The sequence below is a fragment of the Anopheles merus genome, chromosome 3R (genome assembly GCF_017562075.2).
Source record: "Anopheles merus strain MAF chromosome 3R, AmerM5.1, whole genome shotgun sequence".
Classification (NCBI taxonomy): domain Eukaryota; kingdom Metazoa; phylum Arthropoda; class Insecta; order Diptera; family Culicidae; genus Anopheles; species Anopheles merus.
In genome coordinates this window covers 12,551,311-12,567,739 of record NC_054084.1, presented here as the reverse complement: position 1 = coordinate 12,567,739, position 16,429 = coordinate 12,551,311, and the positions used below count along the sequence as shown (strand labels likewise).

Below are 16,429 nucleotides of genomic sequence, written 5' to 3'. Positions count from 1 at the left end.
TTGATGATCTCGATAGTTGGTGCATCAGAAACGGACTGGACGTATGTCCGTGTGGATAAATGCCAATGCATTTCATTCAGCAAAGCTCGAAGCTCTATCATATTTAATTACTCGATAAAAAACTCACATCTTGTTCGAACGTCATGTATTCGCGTCCTGGGAGTGTTACTAGACGATAAACTTTCATGTCGTCCATATATCGACAGTGTTATCACGAAGGGTAACGAACTGCTTAACCTTATAACGCGCTCCTGCAGTGAATTTATCAATCCCATGTGCATCAAATCGATCTACTGTTCCGTTGTACGATCTTGTCTTGAGTACTGCTCTCCGGTTTGGTGCCCGCTTACTGTTGGTGATATAAATCGACTTGGAGCCTTGCAAAGGAAAATCACTAGGTACGAGATCCGGCTCCTTCCTTGGCAATCTCACCATACTAGGCCTTCCTACCATCAGCGGTGTCTGCTTCTCGGACTCGAATCACTGAGCAAACGGCGTCGAAATGCGCAGTGCATTTTTATCTTCCAGCTTCTCAACGGCGAAATCAAATCCCGCGTGTGCATGGATCTTCCGTGTATGTACGGATCTGTAGCGTGTATGCTTGATGTATGTGTGTTATTATTATAATAGAAAAGATTAGACCAATAGGTCCGTCTGTTATATAAAATGAATATAAATGTAATTTAGCTTAGCTGAAAGACTTGACTGGCATGGTACATTTTATTTTTTTGCAAATACTGCAAATGCAAATAATGTAAATACACTTTCGAAACATTAACGTTACAAGATGATTTAGTATAGTTCCCTTTCTACACAATCTTTTGCCCTGGCGCTATTGATTCCATTCTATGGCAAATCCAATGTCGGACGGTATCGAGCGTACTCTACTGGATAAGTAAGCGATCATAAGGTATGGTTGTCCACAACGTCCATAGATGTCGTCCGAGTGCACATAATCGATGTAAATGCCACCGAACCGCTTCTGCTCCACCATATCCATCTTGAGACGCAGCGAGTCCAAATCTTCATAGCTAATCCGTTCCATTTGTCCGTTCTGCAGCGCTCGTGTCACGTATGGCATGCCACCATAGCCATCCCAGGCATAGTTCCAACCATCTTCTCTTAACGTTTTACAGAGCTGTAAAGGTTGAAAGTATTTAACTAACATATGAATTGCAACATATAACTAAACAAATATAGATGTAAGTGTTTTCAACCTCACGATGTTCCAGGTATCTGGTATCAGCTGTGTCCAAACCAATTCTGTCACCTAGAAATGACCTCAAGCCCGGCGAGTAAGCTTTCCTGATCCCATGCAAACCGATTCCAAGCAGCAGCTTCTTCGGAGGACATCCTGCATTAATCCAGCGCTGTGTGGTAGTGTTCTGTAGATAGTGTGTAAACTTACTATCAGCCTAAATTTAAAAAAAAAAGCATCCATCGTTTACTCACAAATCCTGTCCCCGGTTCAATAACATCGCCAAATATTTGGGAGAGGATCGGGATTTGTACGGGTAACGCCTGCGGTGTGCCGCGCAACGGTGCATGCGCATTTTCCAACGACTCGGCCGTGTTAGGATCGAGCGTGACGTGATCGACCAGCTCACACAGATCGAGCATGTTGTACGCACTGTCGATCACGTTTGGATGCAGCGATCCTCGGAACCATAGCTCTCGCTGCCGATTTGGAATGTTCTTGCTGGCTGCATTCACCGCTTGGCGAAGATCTTGCAGGAGTTGCACCATTGTAATGCGATCAAGTCCATCGCCTGATGCAACTCCACTATTGCCTGGTGACATCCAGTTCAGCTCAACTGCATCTGCATCCAGCTCAAGCAGCAACGTGACCGCGGCTTGCACGAATGCTTTTCTGCGCACGATCGCGCTGGATGTTATGGTAAAGTCTCGTGCGTATCCATCGATGGACGCCACGACGCGAACTGTGCTAGATCGTTTTCGCACACTGGAAACCACACGGCTAAAGGCTATCTTGTCGTTGTCCTGTAGTTTGTAGAAAACATTATGCATAAGATAGGCATAAAAAACGGATAAGACACTCAGTAAAGGAAGCTTACACTGAACAACATCTGCCGCCCGACGACACTTGGGAAGCTGAACGCTTTGACGATCACATACGGACAAACCTCCAACGGAATGTAATCAGGCTGGTAACCGATCTGGGTAGCTTTCGTTGGGGAGTAGCTGCAGACAAACTTCTTACCCTGTGCAGAGCACAGTTCCAAGTGGTGTAGTTGGAAAAGCACTATCCACACGAGGTGTATTTTAAACATTGTCACAGTCAGAAAACCTTCTTCCGGTGGATGTGAAATGTCTGAGAGTAGATAAAGCACTGTCATCAGTTTGGTGCTGTCGATTTATGCTGATGCAGAAGCTGCGATGACGTCAAACCAAACAAACAGCAAACACCAATCGACATCAAAACCAGTTCCACGCGAGTTCGAGTCGCGTGGTTTGGTTTGGTGTTTTGTTCATGCGAAACACTAAAGCAAATAAACAATGCAATCCTATGGACGAATTTGTGTGCCGGTTTGGTTGAATGGGTTATGTTCATTGGGCATTGAGTTGGTGGCTAGTTTATATTTTGAAATAAAAGAGTTTTAACTGGGTACAACATGAGACTGTATTATTTCTTTCCAACGCTGATTTATGTGATTTTGCTGAATCCCTCCTTTACTTAAACTTCCTTCTTATTGCCCAAAAATGTAAGAAACAGAAAGAGAGAGGGAGGAAAAGAAAAGATTAGAGAGAGACAGAGAGAGAGAGAGAAAGGGGAGAATGCGAAAAAATGTATTCAGTTATTTATTTATTTACAATATACTTTTTTATTTATTTTGCTTTTGCCATGAACCGTTGGGTAACTGATGTCAGCAAATTAGCTTCAATAAGAGCAACGGGATGGTATGGACCTTCAAGCATCTGAAGAAAGTATTGAAATCTGCAAGGATCAGAACACCGGTGAAAACAGCAACCATGCATTGTGCTATTACTGGGACGATCCTGTTGAGGCAGCATACGAAACCCTATATCTAGCCAGGACTTAAACAATAAGTGTTGTGTACAATAAAAAAAGAAAAGAGGCACTGGTACGACACGCTTCAGGCATGGTAGTGGCGAACGATTTGATGGTAGTGACACACCATCCGATGACACGGCGTACCATGCAAGCGACGAGCGATTCAATGGTAGCAGCACGTGGTTTGAACGTAGCTTAATTTGAGTGTTAGAAATGAGCATTTTCATAATCGCTATACGTATATATCTGTATGTTTTTACCACTCTCCTTGATGCGTCCGTCCTTACCAATCCCATTTTATTAGCATTCGGTGGATAAGAACAGTTATTAATACTTTGACTGTCACCATACATGTCCCCTGAACAACCTGCCAGGTCACCGCATCACGTATTGAAACGATCCCGCATATTTTTGCTTACTTACTCATCCGGTGCTACAACCGCTTTGCGGTCTTGGCCTGCCTCAGGAGTGTCCGAAACCGCTCGCGGTCTTGCGGTGCGAAACCGCGCCGGTGCCTGGCGAGCTTTATACTTTTGCATAATCATCAATTCTATTTGTTGTCTCAATCGCTTTATAATGTCGTTTGTTGTGCTAAATTCTTGGCAAATCATTGTTGGAACAAATGAGAATTAAACTCTAATTAATGAGAATTAAAGAAACTCTTGTTTTCACTTAGAAAATATTACCACGAAAGAAAAGCACTGCAAAAGAAAACGAAACAAATTTGGGCAAGTTTAGCTCTCGTAACTTGTCTGTTTCAATTTTAATTTCAGTGATGATTGTTAAATGACGATATACATTATCAAAATGTTATTGTAAATGACAACCCCTGTCCCTACAATCATCCGATAGTAGCGCCACCTAGGTGTCATCATTTGAAGCTAATTTCGAGTTGGTCGATTTTTTGTTCTAAGGAGTTGTGCTAAAACCATACAATGCTGTAATTTTTACTTCACATCGCATAAAAAAAAGGAAATTCTATTACCTAATTAATACGTTTAATAAGCTTAATTAGGTTAAAGATGTTAAGTACCTGGGATTACGTTTATTTCACATTAACCATTTCAATCGTTGCCTACACTCTGCAAGATAGAACACTGTTCTCAAAATATTCCACACATCAACCACACTATTGGTACAATTTTAGAAAATATATTTTCCATCTCTTTTCAAATAATAATCCGCTTACAACATTCGACCAGGTATGACCGTGCACCTTTTGGGTCGTTTGAGATTTTTTTTTTACAAAAACAAACCTTACCCTTTATCTCATCACGAAACTTGACAGTTAAAAATTCATTCGTTGTGCCATGATAATAATTATCTACATCGAATAAACACAACCCATCGGAAGGGGACAGACTCCCATCCAGAAGCATCCTTCATCCTCCACTCACTCGCGTGTCTGTGAGTGCAAGTTCGTAGTAGTTTTACCGCATAGCCTACTGTATCTAGCGAAGTTTTCTCTTATCGGACACCACAGTGTATAGCTATAGAACACACAGCAAACTGAACGAGCATATGGTACAGAAACGATACTTTACAGGAGCTTATTATACACGTTGGTGATAATACAAAAAAAAATCAACTTTCTGCCCTATATATATATACAATCTCCCGCTCTTCTTCCGTCACGGACAAAACGTGTCCAAATGGTACAGTTTTGCTATCTATCTACAGCAAAATTTGAACGCCTTGCCTCCACCCTGCATGCAATCTGCCTACAATCTACTCTATCTAACTGCGCCTTCCCCTACTGGGCGTATGCGCCTCATTCCGCTGGCAGCACGAGTGACATTCGATTTTGTCGTGTTGTGGTCGTTCTACACCGGTGTGTCTGCACACCCACGGTCGCAGTCCGGAGTTGGCAGTTTCTGTAGCAGTGCCGCTTGGGCGGCCGCGTCCATTTTACACCTTGTTGGCGTTCACATTGTTACCCATCTGATCGTTGCCGCCGCCGCCACCGCCGGGCCCATTGTTGGTTGAGTGGTTATCGCCCTCGGAGTCCTTCATCGAGCCGCCGTCCTCCGAGTCGTGGCCGACCAGTGCACGGTACTTCTTCGAGATCGCTTCCCAGTCGGCAACGTTCTCGATTCGGGTCGTATTGACAGTGGTGAAACTGACTTGCGAGCCAAGAGGAGACAGATGCATAACGGAAAGCGCTGTCGAGTCTGGAAAGCCGCGTCGGTACGCATCGCCGTTAGTAGATGAATAAACGTTGGAGAAGAAGAAACAACATGGAAACAGTGTAAGTCAGCGCTGCCGGGTGTGGTAGTGGGAGACGGTGGCCTGCTGTGACCGCTGGATCTAGAGAAGATCACAATCGATCACGCAAATACAGGGCCATTTGTGTATCGTTCGGTGCTGTCAACATTGTCAAACTCAACTCAACTCCAACCATTACTCAAAGTCAACACTTCAAAGTCTACGGGATGTTGGAATGTAGTACGGGACTAGTTTAATTTCCAATTGCTACTGTCATTTCTAGTCACAACCGAATGATCTTTTACAGGTAAGGTTGACTCTACACAAATTTACGAGGTCGAAACATAGCTTCAAATGGTACACAATGGATCACTAAATGACAGTAAAATGCGTCAAGATACCGAAACACACGTTACACACTAGTACTTACTACAGCCACAGTACTGCAGTACTGTCGTATAAAGGGTCCTTAAAACTCTATAAATTAAACTTCTATTAAAAGGAACAAAAGATTTACGAAGCAGCAGCCTTCTTCACTGCTCGGTAAGCGGATCGAATGCTCACAAGCCACGATTTACACCGTTCGAGGGAAGCTAACATCCGCTGACAGCTTACTTCGAACGATGCTTTGGAAAGCTTTTCAAGTAAACTTTTTTTTTCTTCAACAGCAGTACGAAACGATGGAAAAACAATGAAGGGCTACAGTTACAGTCGCTACACGATAAGAAAACCAGACAAGCGCATGCTGTCGCTACTGTGCACACCTTTAGGAGCCACCTGACCTTTCTTCACTTTCGACAACCATTTGGCGCCGGCTTTGGTGCGTGGACTCTGCTGCCCACGGTGTAGATTCATCATCTGCACCAGCGACGGTCGTTTCTTCTTCACTATACGTGCCTGTTGAGGATAGAGAAGTTAAGGGTTTGATGGCGTGATCGTTTGAGCGTGTGTGGTTGGTTCTATTTTTTGGTGTATTAAATTGTATCTCGCGTTTTGCCGCAAGACGTTTGCAGTTGTGCTGCATTGTAAGGGTGACTGTGGGAAAAGGTGATCAACACGAGATGGAAGACTGATCTTACTTGCGAAGAGTTCGTAAATTGAACGCTGAAGCAATGATGAGCTTCCACTGTTGATCACTTTTTTGTTTGCTGGTTATTCTTGGTGGAAATGCAAAGCATTATGGCGATGATAGCCAGCTCAAAACTTGGTCGATTAAGAGTCATTTAGGGTAATTACTATTTGGTACATATTATTGCATCTTGATACCACAATTTTAGCGCATTTCCAGCTGTTTATTTAGTGAATTTCGTGTGATGGGAATTAAATCCTATGACACCTTGTGTTGTGTTGCTTTAATTGTATTGTTTTAAAATCCGATTGACTGTCAAGTATCTTAACGGATACTGTTACAACACTTTTAATACAGGGTTTTCCAGGAGTTCTCATAGCTGTGGGTCACTTTATTGACTCCTTCTTACGGGAAACGAACTTAATGTAATGGGAATTGGACTCTATAGCATCCTTGTTGGACCAATCCAATAGGAATTTCTAAAGCGCCTGTCCAAAAAGGGTGCAATAGAGTCCGATTTTCATCATATGAAGTTCACTTCCTATACGATAGAGTCAAGGAAGTGTCCCACAACTATGAGAACCCCATGAAAGCCCTGTAATTCATTATTAAATCTCTATTACTAAGTATTAATCTCTTTACAACATCCAATCCAACATCATTGAGAAAGAAATACCATAAAGTAGAATGAATATATTCAAAGAGAAAGATACACAATTTGAATAAAATGTGAAATTAAAAAAATCAACAATTTTGATACTATCGTTCGACCAAATTTTAAGCAAAACATCTTTAGGACGTGAAATAAATGAAAAAAATAATTAAATAAATACAATAAATATTTCCTTGAAAATTGAATATAAATATGATAAAATGACGCAGAAGCAAGATTATATGATGTTTCGATTGTTTTGTTTTTCATTATTTTACAATAATTTACAAGCCTTTCTTTCTCGAAATTGAATTCGAAACCAAATTCAAGAAATTCATGCCAAGCTTCCCAAACTAAGCTCCCCTTGCTTTCGTACCTACCACCGATCATAACTTTCGTTCAAACGACGATAAAAAATGATCGTGTGAGTCGAATGATCTGCGGAATTGCAATGAGCTGGTACCACTCGATGGCGGGATCCACAGAGCCCTCGAACTGGCCGTACTTACCCGCACTTTCTCCACGATCCACACGAACCAGGTGGTGACGAGATTCATGGGCGACGGTGCCGTCGACGTTCGATGCATGTTGCGGATCAGTTTGGACAGACCGTACTTCCACTCAATGTCCGATTGTGCCTGCACACATGTGTGAGGTTGTTTTGAGAAAAGGATAAGAACACAGTTTATATTAGTGTGGTTTATTGAAACAAAAGTGCTTTCAAAACAAAAGAGCTTGGTATTGTTTGGCTCAAACAGCACTTTCGTGCTGTGAACACACGTGGAGAAAACGTTGTACTTAAAAAAAACTGATAAAATGGGGAAGATTACAAATCATAAAGATCACTTCAAACGGAAACTGGTAAATTAATAAGAGGACAAGTACTCATTGGGCGTTGTGGTAATCGTTCAAATAAAGATGTATCTTTCTGTGTTTAGAACATATGTGTAAAAGATGGCTAAAGGTAGTGAAGGCTTAGCACACTGCCCCATCAGCGATGAAAGGAGCAAAAACAACAACAAAAATATCGCGCAAAGCTTGATATCGGTCGTGTGACAACGGCGAAAACGGCAGAGAAAGGAAATAAGCTGGCACACAAAATCAAAATCAAAACAAACACACATTTTATTTGGTCAATATTCACGCACACCCTCCGGGGATACTACTGGCGGGTCGGAAGAGGTAGCCATGATCCGTTGCGCACTTCCGTCTCACCAGTGTGCCCCCTTTGCTTGACAGAGAGCGGCAGGTGGTTGGGATCATCGGGTTTTTTGTATCATCGTCAGGAGATGGCATCCCTTTCCATCCGAAGCCTCGTCCGCGCGAGAGCGTGTGCGCCCTTACCAGAATAAACTACAAACGGAAATGTTCAAAACCGGAAGTGATGGTGTTGGTGTAAACTAGGGAAGAATGTGGAAAAAGGGATCCAGGAGTAGCTGGGTCGATAAATCGGGTGCGCTTTACGAAAACCAAAATACACAAAAGTATACTAATCAACGAAAGAGGGGAAACAGGACAAGGGAGGAAGGACCATAACTTTGAACATTTAATTGACAATGATACCTGAATTCTCTGATACGTATCAGACATCATAGCAATGAGCAGATTGATAAGTACAACAACTGATACCAACATGTAAATGCCAAATACAATTTTAAACAAGTACTCAGTCCAATAGGGTTGCGTTCGGGTCGTATTCGGTGTCATTTTATCAATTTGTGTTTGATCGGTGGTAGTTTGACCAAATACAGCGAAAAAGAGCAGCTCAAATGACAGTATGGGATTCATGCGCACTGTTGGTTCATATTTTGTTTAAAGTAAAGATGTCGTAAACAGTGTCATCGGTGTGGGTGTGTGGGTGTGTAGTATTGTTGTTTGTGTTTAGATTGGGACGCCACAAATTGAAACGATTTTTTTCCCACACACACACACACACGGTACACGCCAATGCAAATGTGTCGTCGTGTAAGTGTTGTGTCAGTGTACGCGACATGCGACATGTTTCATCGTGTTGGAATAAATCGGGAGAGAGAGAGAGAAAAAGAGAGAGAAAGAGAAAGAGAAAAGAAAAAAGAGAAGAGAAAGAGACAGCACTTTAGCACGCGGTACGAACTAACCTGGATGCGTTGATAGGTATCCGACATCATAGCGATAAGAAGATTAATGAGCACTACTACGGAGACTAACATATAAATGCCAAATACTATCTTGAACAAATTCTCCGTCCACTCGGGACGGGACGAGCGCTGCGAGTTGATGTCGTCCGGTGACGTCTGGCCGAACACGGCAAAGAACAGCCGCTCGAACGCGATGATCGGCGTCATCGGGACTGGAACCGGGCGCGATTGGTGACATTTGGAGAGGGGAAGTGAGGTGTGCAGGATAGAGAACAGATAGAGAGAGATAGAGCGTGCGTGAGAGTCGATGACGAAGCGGGCGGCATAGTGAAGGCGCTTCTCCCGGTTGGCCTGGTCCTGGCGGTTGGTTTCCTATCGAAGTCCGGCTGTCCGTGTCCGTGCGTTGGGTCTCGCTACCTACTGATCGATTGTTTCTGGGGGGAGCCCTAAGCAGCCGCTGATCGACGCCGTAGTCACACGCTGTCTCCCCTGCTGTCTACCCGGTGTGTCCGGTGAAAGTGATCCAATCTCGCGGGCGGGATCGGTGGGGGTGGTGTACAGATTTCAAGCAGGTGCGCCAGGTGAGAAGATGTGAAGGATGCGAAAACACACTCGTGAGCTAACATGGAAGCGAGGTGCAGACACGAGGTGCTTCCAAAAGTGTGAGTCTAAGGTGCGTCTTTCTAAAGTAGCTAACATGCAGATAACATCCTGACAAGAATCATTACCCATGCGACGTAAAGCAAGAAATGCAATCAAAACATGAAAGTGATGTAGAAGAAGTAGATAAGAAAACAAAACAAAATTTAAATGAAAGAAAACGTCAAAACAATACCATAGAATAGAAGAATGAAGAGGAAGTTAAACAAAACGAAAGGAAAAAAACATCAGCAGAGCAAGCGAGCGATATGCACATTCCGAACGATGCGGCAGAGCGCCACTAGGACGAGCACAGAGCGCGAGCGCGAGCGAACGAACGAACGAACAAACGAACGAGCGAGCAGTTGGATTGGTTCGAGCAGTTAGGAACAGAGTCGATTTCGAGCATGCAGTCAGTGTATAACACAACAATTTAATCCTTACAGCACCCTCATTACGAACCGGATTACCATAACATTCACAGGACACTTGCCAACATGCGTACGGAAAACACGGTTTGTGTGGTAGCTCGGTATGAAAGAATAGAAAGTAATAGTTTGGTAAATAGGTAGCACACAGAACGGCAGAAAGAAAACGGAGTGAAAGAAATAGAAACAAGTAACACGGACACGAAACACAGTTAAAACTCTTCATCATCAGCACAACAATAATAATCAAAAACCATTCGACAGACAGAGCGTACGCGTACGTGAACGAAACCGAAAGCGGGGATGCAAAAACCCACAGGCAATTCTAGACTTTTTCGTTATAAAAACACACACTCTTTAACGGACAACAAACTTTCAAGTTAAATGAGAAAGCACAAACAGACACACTTATTTGCCGTAAAACAGCCAGGCACACTTGCAACAACTTGGGGGTAGCTGGTGAGAAGAAAAACGAACCTCAAATAACAGTTCGGACAAGACCAGATGAAAAAGAAACAGTAAGAAACAAATAGCAAACACGGTGTAATGTAAGCGCATTGAGAGAGAGATGCAACGCATCTTCAAGATGCGTCCACAGAGCGTCAAAACATTCAAACGGCAGGCGCAATCCTAATGCAGCGTCACACAAACACACATACGGGCCAGCTTGTGAAAAAAAAAAGGTCTTGTCTTGGTCTTCCCATCCCTAGTCAGTTGACTACTTAGTTCGTCATCTTAACGCGCTATCTAAGCCTGTTGTTGCTAGCAGTGCCAATAACAGTTCAGCCAGGACGTTAGCGCCGGGACGAGGCTTTGCCTTTGGGGGCAACCACGGCCTCAACACTCCACAACTGTCCGCTCGGTTACGATGCAACTTACTGTCGGCTTTGTGCTTTCGACGGTAGTCATTGATTTGCTCTTTTGCGACCGCGACACGCTTGACGCGCTCGACCTCGGTATTGGCGATATCGCCGCCATCTGCAGCTGCGATTGAGAGAGAGAGGTATACCGCAGTGGTTTTGAAATTGAATAGAAAGAGAGAAAAAGAGAAAGATATAAATAGAGAAAGAGACAGAGAGATGAGAGAAAGTATAGAGAACGGAATGGACAGAACAGACATAGAGAGAGAAATAGAGTAGTATGTGAGAAGATAAAGAGATACTTAAACGTATGTAAACAACGGAGTAAAATTAATGGATAAAACTGCTACATAAAATTACAAATAAAACATAACAATAAGCTATTGAATTTAGTAGAATTTTGTTAAAAAAATCAATAATATTCAAAAATGACTTTCAATTGTTACAAGATTTGCCATCACACAGAAAACAGCCATCAAAACGTCATTTACGAATAGAAAACACAAAGCACAACTAATATATAACGATCGCTGGAAGTGTCATAAAATTGCATAAACCATTTAAAAGCCTTCCAGCGAACGTTATCAGTTTAGCAACACATTAAGCTACACTAAGCACTATTCAAAATAAACAAAGGCTCTTGAAAGCTTACTAAAGAATTGAAGACTAAAGCTCTGAGCATGCAAATTTGGTAAACGAAAATAAACAACATTAGCCATAAACATAAACGGTTAAGTTCAAATTAATCTTCTTATGTTCGCATACGCATGCGATCGCTTTTGCCGTCAGCGAAGGCTTTTGGACGGCTCGGGGAGATTACCGCGAGCCGCGTTCCAATTTCCGCGCATCAGATTTACCTATCAGCGGCTTCGTCATTGTTGAAGGACAAACAGTGAGATCAGTGAGAGAGACAGACATAAATAGTTGGGGGGAGGGGGTGGCGGTGGTCTCTAAATACGGGAATTAGCATCACGGACTCGCTCCACATGACACCATTGCTGCTGCCACGTGGGGAGACTCCATGGTATAGGGATATACGGTACGAGCAAAACCGTAATGGATAGGCTAGATAAGGTTTCGAGGGGGGACAGGGGCATCTGATTAGTGACCAGAAGGGACGGGTGCAAACGAATCAAGGACTTACCGTCGCTGAAGTACGCAGCCGACGCTACCGTGCGGGGCAGCCGCCGTATTTCGTCGACGCTGAAATTGTGAAATGATTGATTCAGCGCGACGATGTGCATCGAAAAGCCGAACACGAAGATCGCCAGCACGGCAAGTAACTACACTTCATCTATCTAAAAGCTTCTCTCGAGCCAAAGCCGCACGCATCGGATCGAATTCATGCTCGTAGGTTAGAGAACTTTTATGTCGTTCTTATACTGATCGCAATCAGAAGAAGAGATATTTTTTTCTCCTTATGATTGTGACGCCATAGGAAATGTGTCGCTTGACGATCGCTCACACCACAGCATACGGTTTTGTGTATTTAATAGTGTTGATAAGGAGTTTGAAAAGGTCTAGACAACAAGCGAAAAATATACCATTTGATAAGATAAGATACAATTACGGGTACGTTTCGCTTAAAAGAAAACCCGTTAGCTGAAGCAAGCAAACATAGGTAGAGTAAATTTTGCAAATAAGATTCTGCAACACTACTCGTTCCACTCGATGGCAAACCCGATATCAGAAGGTATCGAGCGTACTCTACTGGATAAGTAAGCGATCATAAGGTATGGTTGTCCACAACGTCCATAGATATCGTCCGAGTGTACATAATCGATGTAAATGCCACCGAACCGCTTCTGCTCCACCATATCCATCTTGAGTCGCAGCGAGTCCAAGTTTTCATAGCTAATACGCTCCACTAGTCCGTTCTGCAGCGCTTTGGTCACGTATGGCATTGCACCATGCTCATCCCAGGCATAGTTCCAACCATCTTCTTTTATCGTTTTACAGAGCTGTAAGATTTCAAAATATTCATATTTTTAATTAATCAAAACAAATAAAGAAATTTAAAGCGATCCTCACCTCACGCTACTCCAGATATGTACCAGAGTCTAACAAATTCACCTTGTTGCCGACAAATGGCGCTAGACCCGGTGAGTAAGCTCTCCCGATGCCGTGCAAACCAATTCCAAGGAGCAGCTTCTTAGGAGCGCATCCCTCATCAATCCAGCGCTGAGTGGTAGTGTTCTAAAAGAGTAGCATCATACACAAATCAGTGAGCAAACACATTTTACAATCGATGATTATAATATTGACTTACGAAACCATTCGCTAGATCGATTATGTTTCCTAACAAAGGAACACTAAACGGCTGTACAATTGGTGTCCCATACAACGGTGCATGCGCATTTTCCAGCGATTCAGCCGTGCTGGGATCTAGCGTAACATGATCGACCAGCTCACACACATCGAACATATTATACGCTACTTCCATCACCTTCGGATGCAGCGATCCTCGGAACCATAGTTCTCGATTACGTCTGAAGCTTTTATTTACTGGCTTCACCGCTTGACGAAGATCTTGCAGGAGTTGCACCATAGTGACACGATCGTTTCCACTGTTTCTAGCTGCTTTCCTGTTGAGTTCGATTGCATCTGCATCCAGCTCAAGTAGCATCGCTACAGCTGCTTGCACGAATGCTTTCCTACGTACGATCGCGTTCGACGTTACGGTAAAGTCGCGGGCGGATCCATCGATGGACGCTACGACGCGAGCTGTATTCGAACGCTTTCGTACACTGGAGACTACACGGCTAAACGCTATCTTTTCGTTGTCCTGCGGTGGGGGAAAAACTCCATATAAGGAACACACTACAAACTGATAAAACACTCAGTAAAGAAAGCTTACACTGAACAACAACTGCCGACCAACGACGCTGGGAAGCTAAACGCTTTGACGATCACATACGGACAAACCTGCAACGGAATGTTATCGGGCTGGTAGTTGATCGCACCAGCTTTAGACGGGGAGTAGCTACAGACAAACTTCTTATTCTGTGCAGCGGACAGTTTCACTAACAATGGCAAAGCAAGAACAATGCAAAAGTATCTGTACCTAATCATTCTTGAAACGAAGTCACTCTCGTTAATGCGTGTGATATGTTCGACAGACAGTTTAACACTGATTCAGATGTGATTATATTCATTCCGGTAAAATCCCACAAACACATGCCAAGAACCAGGAAGCAAACACGTTTCATTGTGAATGAAAATCGATAGTGGCGTTGAAAACCTGATAATCATATTTTGCTTTGCCTTAACTGTCTACACAACCAAGCGAGCCTTCTGACTTTTGGCTTGATACATCATCAAGGCTTTTGGTCAAATACACACCGGCACACGAGTTCGTTAAACCTGTTCGAGCTATTTATTTAGTTTCGCGCGTTTCTAAAATCGCAACTGTGGGTGTCTGAGGTGCTGGAACAGGTTTTGTTGCAGAAATCGTTTGACGTCATTGTACCGTGTTCGCGAGCATAAAACTCAATCTGGCGGCGTTAGCCATTTCGGACCGGTCAAGAACAATAATGTTCAAAAGCTCCTCGTATTCAGTCTTTAACCATTTCACATTTTTCCGTTTGACTCAAAAAGTTGGTACTTATCAGTTCCACTCGATGGCAAACCCAATTTCAGACGGAATGGAGCGAATCCGACTCGACAGATACGCCGTCAGGGAGTACGGTTGGCCACAACTACCATAGATGTCGTCCGAGTGCACATAATCGATGTAAATGCCGCCGAATCGTTTCTGCTCCACCATATCCATCTTCAGTCGCAACGAGTTCAAATCTTCGTAGCTGATGCGCTCTGCTTTTTCATCCGGTAGCGCTCTGGTCACGTATGGCATGGCACCATACTCATCCCATCCATAGGTCCATCCTGCTGCCCGTATCGTTTTGCAGAGCTACAATGATTACACGCTTATGAATGAGCACTCCAAATGGAAAAGAATTAATAAGCATGAGTCTCACCTCACGTTGCTCTAGATGGGTACCAACATGGTCTAATAAATTGATTCTGCCGCTAACATACCGTACTAATCTGGGGGAGTAGACTCTGCTGATGCCGTGTAAACCGATTCCAAGCATTAGCTTCTTTGCCGTGCATCCCTCGTCAATCCAGTACTGTGTCGTTGTGTTCTATATAGGATGCAGATTAGTACTTTGCTATTACACCATGAAGAATGAATCGTTTACTTACATAGCCATTTCCTGTCTTTAACATACTTGGTCTATCGTACAACGGAGCGTGTGAATTTGCCAAATAATCGGTCGTGCTGGGATCCAGCGTGACATGATCGACCAGCTCACACAAATCGAACATGTTGTACGCTTCCTCCATCACGTTCGTATGCAGCGAACCTCGGAACCATAGTTCTCGGTTACGATTTCTGCTTTTGCTGGCTGCCTTCACCGCCTGTTGAAGATCTTGCAGAAGTTGCACCATCGTGATGCGATCATTTGAACTACCACGTCCTGCATGAGTACTGCCTGGTTCCTTCCAGTTCAGCTCAATCCCATCTGCATCCAGCTCGAGCAGCAACGTGACCGCGGCTTGTGCGAATGCTTTTCTGCGCACGGTCGCGCTGGATGTTCTGGTAAAGTCTCGAGCGGATCCATCGATGGATGCTACAACGCGAGCTGTATTGGAACGTTTTCGCACACTTGAAACCACACGGCTAAAGGCTATCTTGTCGTTGTCCTGTAGTTGAGAAAAATATATATATAAATAAGGAACACTCAAAAAATGGATAGGCTACCCAACAAAGAAAACTTACATTGAACAGCATCTGCCGCCCAACGATGGTTGGGAAGCTGAACGCTTTGAAGATCACATACGGACAAATCTCCAACGGAATGTAATCAGGCTGGTAACCGATCTGGGTAGCTTTTGTTGGAGAGTAGCTGCAGACAAACTTCTTACTCTGAGCAGCGGACAGTTTCACTAATAATGGCAAACAAAGAATAATGCAAACGAAAGCGTTACTATTCATTCTTGTAACTGAGTTCAACGAAGCCGCTTTCGTTAATGCGTGCGATGTGTTCGATGGTCAGTGAAACACTGATTCTGATGTGATGGTGTAAACACATTCATTCCAGTAAGACACCACAAACACATTCGACGAATATCGGAGACCAGAGTTGGTCATTCATGGTAAAAACACATTATGAAAAACAATTCATCGCTGATGAAGATCGTTGATGGTTGTGATAATCCTAAGGAGCATCGTTTGGTTAGCGACCTATGAAGTGACGCCAGTATTACGGGCGGACCTTTAGCTCAAATACGCAGCTGCACACGAGTTCGTTAAAATTGATGGATCGCGCGATGATCGGAACCAGGGGTCAGCAAACATTTGAAGTAAAGGGACGATTTTATTTTTTGTGAGTTCAAATAAATCGTACAACTTCGTTGAGCA

At 43.5% G+C, this 16,429-nt stretch overlaps 4 protein-coding genes and 1 long non-coding RNA gene across 8 annotated transcripts; 1 reads left to right on the top strand and 4 right to left on the bottom strand.

Moving 5' to 3' along the window:
* Nucleotides 1-706: 706 nt before the first annotated feature.
* On the bottom strand, nucleotides 707-2,367 carry LOC121596061 (chitinase-3-like protein 1). The gene is made up of 4 exons (XM_041920664.1): nucleotides 2,076-2,367; nucleotides 1,453-2,001; nucleotides 1,218-1,385; nucleotides 707-1,138 (listed from the first exon to the last, which is right to left on the bottom strand). Exons 1-4 carry the CDS (start codon nucleotides 2,355-2,357, stop codon nucleotides 833-835), a joined length of 1,305 nt encoding a protein of 434 aa, XP_041776598.1. The 5' UTR covers nucleotides 2,358-2,367; the 3' UTR covers nucleotides 707-832.
* Nucleotides 2,368-4,170: 1,803 nt separating this feature from the next.
* LOC121596341 (short transient receptor potential channel 3-like) lies at nucleotides 4,171-13,892 on the bottom strand. Of its 4 annotated transcripts, none has more exons than XM_041921192.1 (8): nucleotides 13,862-13,892; nucleotides 13,274-13,789; nucleotides 13,036-13,200; nucleotides 12,149-12,965; nucleotides 8,524-8,753; nucleotides 7,470-7,598; nucleotides 6,004-6,136; nucleotides 4,171-5,205 (listed from the first exon to the last, which is right to left on the bottom strand). In XM_041921192.1, the coding sequence occupies exons 4-8, from the start codon at nucleotides 12,246-12,248 to the stop codon at nucleotides 4,943-4,945; spliced, it is 855 nt and encodes a 284-aa protein (XP_041777126.1). In that variant the 5' UTR covers nucleotides 12,249-12,965; nucleotides 13,036-13,200; nucleotides 13,274-13,789; nucleotides 13,862-13,892; the 3' UTR covers nucleotides 4,171-4,942. The 4 variants fall into 4 exon arrangements, with proteins under 4 accessions (XP_041777126.1, XP_041777127.1, XP_041777129.1 ...); XM_041921193.1 differs by having other exon boundaries at nucleotides 6,022-6,136; XM_041921195.1 differs by lacking the exons at nucleotides 8,524-8,753; nucleotides 12,149-12,965; nucleotides 13,036-13,200; nucleotides 13,274-13,789; nucleotides 13,862-13,892 and adding an exon at nucleotides 9,078-12,142.
* On the top strand, nucleotides 5,113-6,046 carry LOC121596342. Its single transcript, XR_006005274.1, has 3 exons — nucleotides 5,113-5,282; nucleotides 5,547-5,782; nucleotides 5,908-6,046. It is a non-coding gene; the product is annotated as an uncharacterized LOC121596342 (long non-coding RNA).
* LOC121595477 lies at nucleotides 12,660-14,515 on the bottom strand. The gene is made up of 4 exons (XM_041919495.1): nucleotides 14,474-14,515; nucleotides 13,274-13,789; nucleotides 13,078-13,200; nucleotides 12,660-12,965 (listed from the first exon to the last, which is right to left on the bottom strand). Exons 1-4 carry the CDS (start codon nucleotides 14,513-14,515, stop codon nucleotides 12,660-12,662), a joined length of 987 nt encoding a protein of 328 aa, XP_041775429.1.
* LOC121596340 (probable chitinase 10) lies at nucleotides 14,220-16,248 on the bottom strand. Its single transcript, XM_041921191.1, has 4 exons — nucleotides 15,788-16,248; nucleotides 15,211-15,711; nucleotides 14,982-15,149; nucleotides 14,220-14,914 (listed from the first exon to the last, which is right to left on the bottom strand). Exons 1-4 carry the CDS (start codon nucleotides 16,001-16,003, stop codon nucleotides 14,612-14,614), a joined length of 1,188 nt encoding a protein of 395 aa, XP_041777125.1. The 5' UTR covers nucleotides 16,004-16,248; the 3' UTR covers nucleotides 14,220-14,611.
* Nucleotides 16,249-16,429: the final 181 nt, after the last annotated feature.

Bases quoted from the DNA above. Each gene is read 5' to 3' on its own strand.
- LOC121596061 (XM_041920664.1), bottom strand. From the start codon at position 2,357: ATGACAGTGCTTTATCTACTCTCAGACATTTCACATCCACCGGAAGAA. The intron at 1,386-1,452 runs GTGAGTAAACGA...CACTATCTACAG, and splicing joins TTGAACCGGGGACAGGATTT to AACACTACCACACAGCGCTG. The intron at 1,139-1,217 runs GTTGAAAACACT...CAACCTTTACAG, and splicing joins GATACCTGGAACATCGTGAG to CTCTGTAAAACGTTAAGAGA.
- LOC121596341 (XM_041921192.1), bottom strand. From the start codon at position 12,248: ATGCACATCGTCGCGCTGAATCAATCATTTCACAATTTCAGCGTCGAC. The intron at 8,754-12,148 runs GTAAGTCCTTGA...ATGAACCAACAG, and splicing joins GGCTGCGTACTTCAGCGACG to TGCGCATGAATCCCATACTG. The intron at 6,137-7,469 runs GTAAGTACGGCC...TATCCTCAACAG, and splicing joins GGATCGTGGAGAAAGTGCGG to GCACGTATAGTGAAGAAGAA.
- LOC121595477 (XM_041919495.1), bottom strand. From the start codon at position 14,515: ATGGCTAACGCCGCCAGATTGAGTTTTATGCTCGCGAACACG. The intron at 13,201-13,273 runs GTAAGTCAATAT...CTACTCTTTTAG, and splicing joins TCGATCTAGCGAATGGTTTC to AACACTACCACTCAGCGCTG. The intron at 12,966-13,077 runs GTGAATTTGTTA...GAAATCTTACAG, and splicing joins CGCCATTTGTCGGCAACAAG to CTCTGTAAAACGATAAAAGA.
- LOC121596340 (XM_041921191.1), bottom strand. From the start codon at position 16,003: ATGAATAGTAACGCTTTCGTTTGCATTATTCTTTGTTTGCCATTATTA. The intron at 15,712-15,787 runs GTAAGTTTTCTT...TCTCAACTACAG, and splicing joins GGCGGCAGATGCTGTTCAAT to GACAACGACAAGATAGCCTT. The intron at 15,150-15,210 runs GTAAGTAAACGA...CATCCTATATAG, and splicing joins TAAAGACAGGAAATGGCTAT to AACACAACGACACAGTACTG.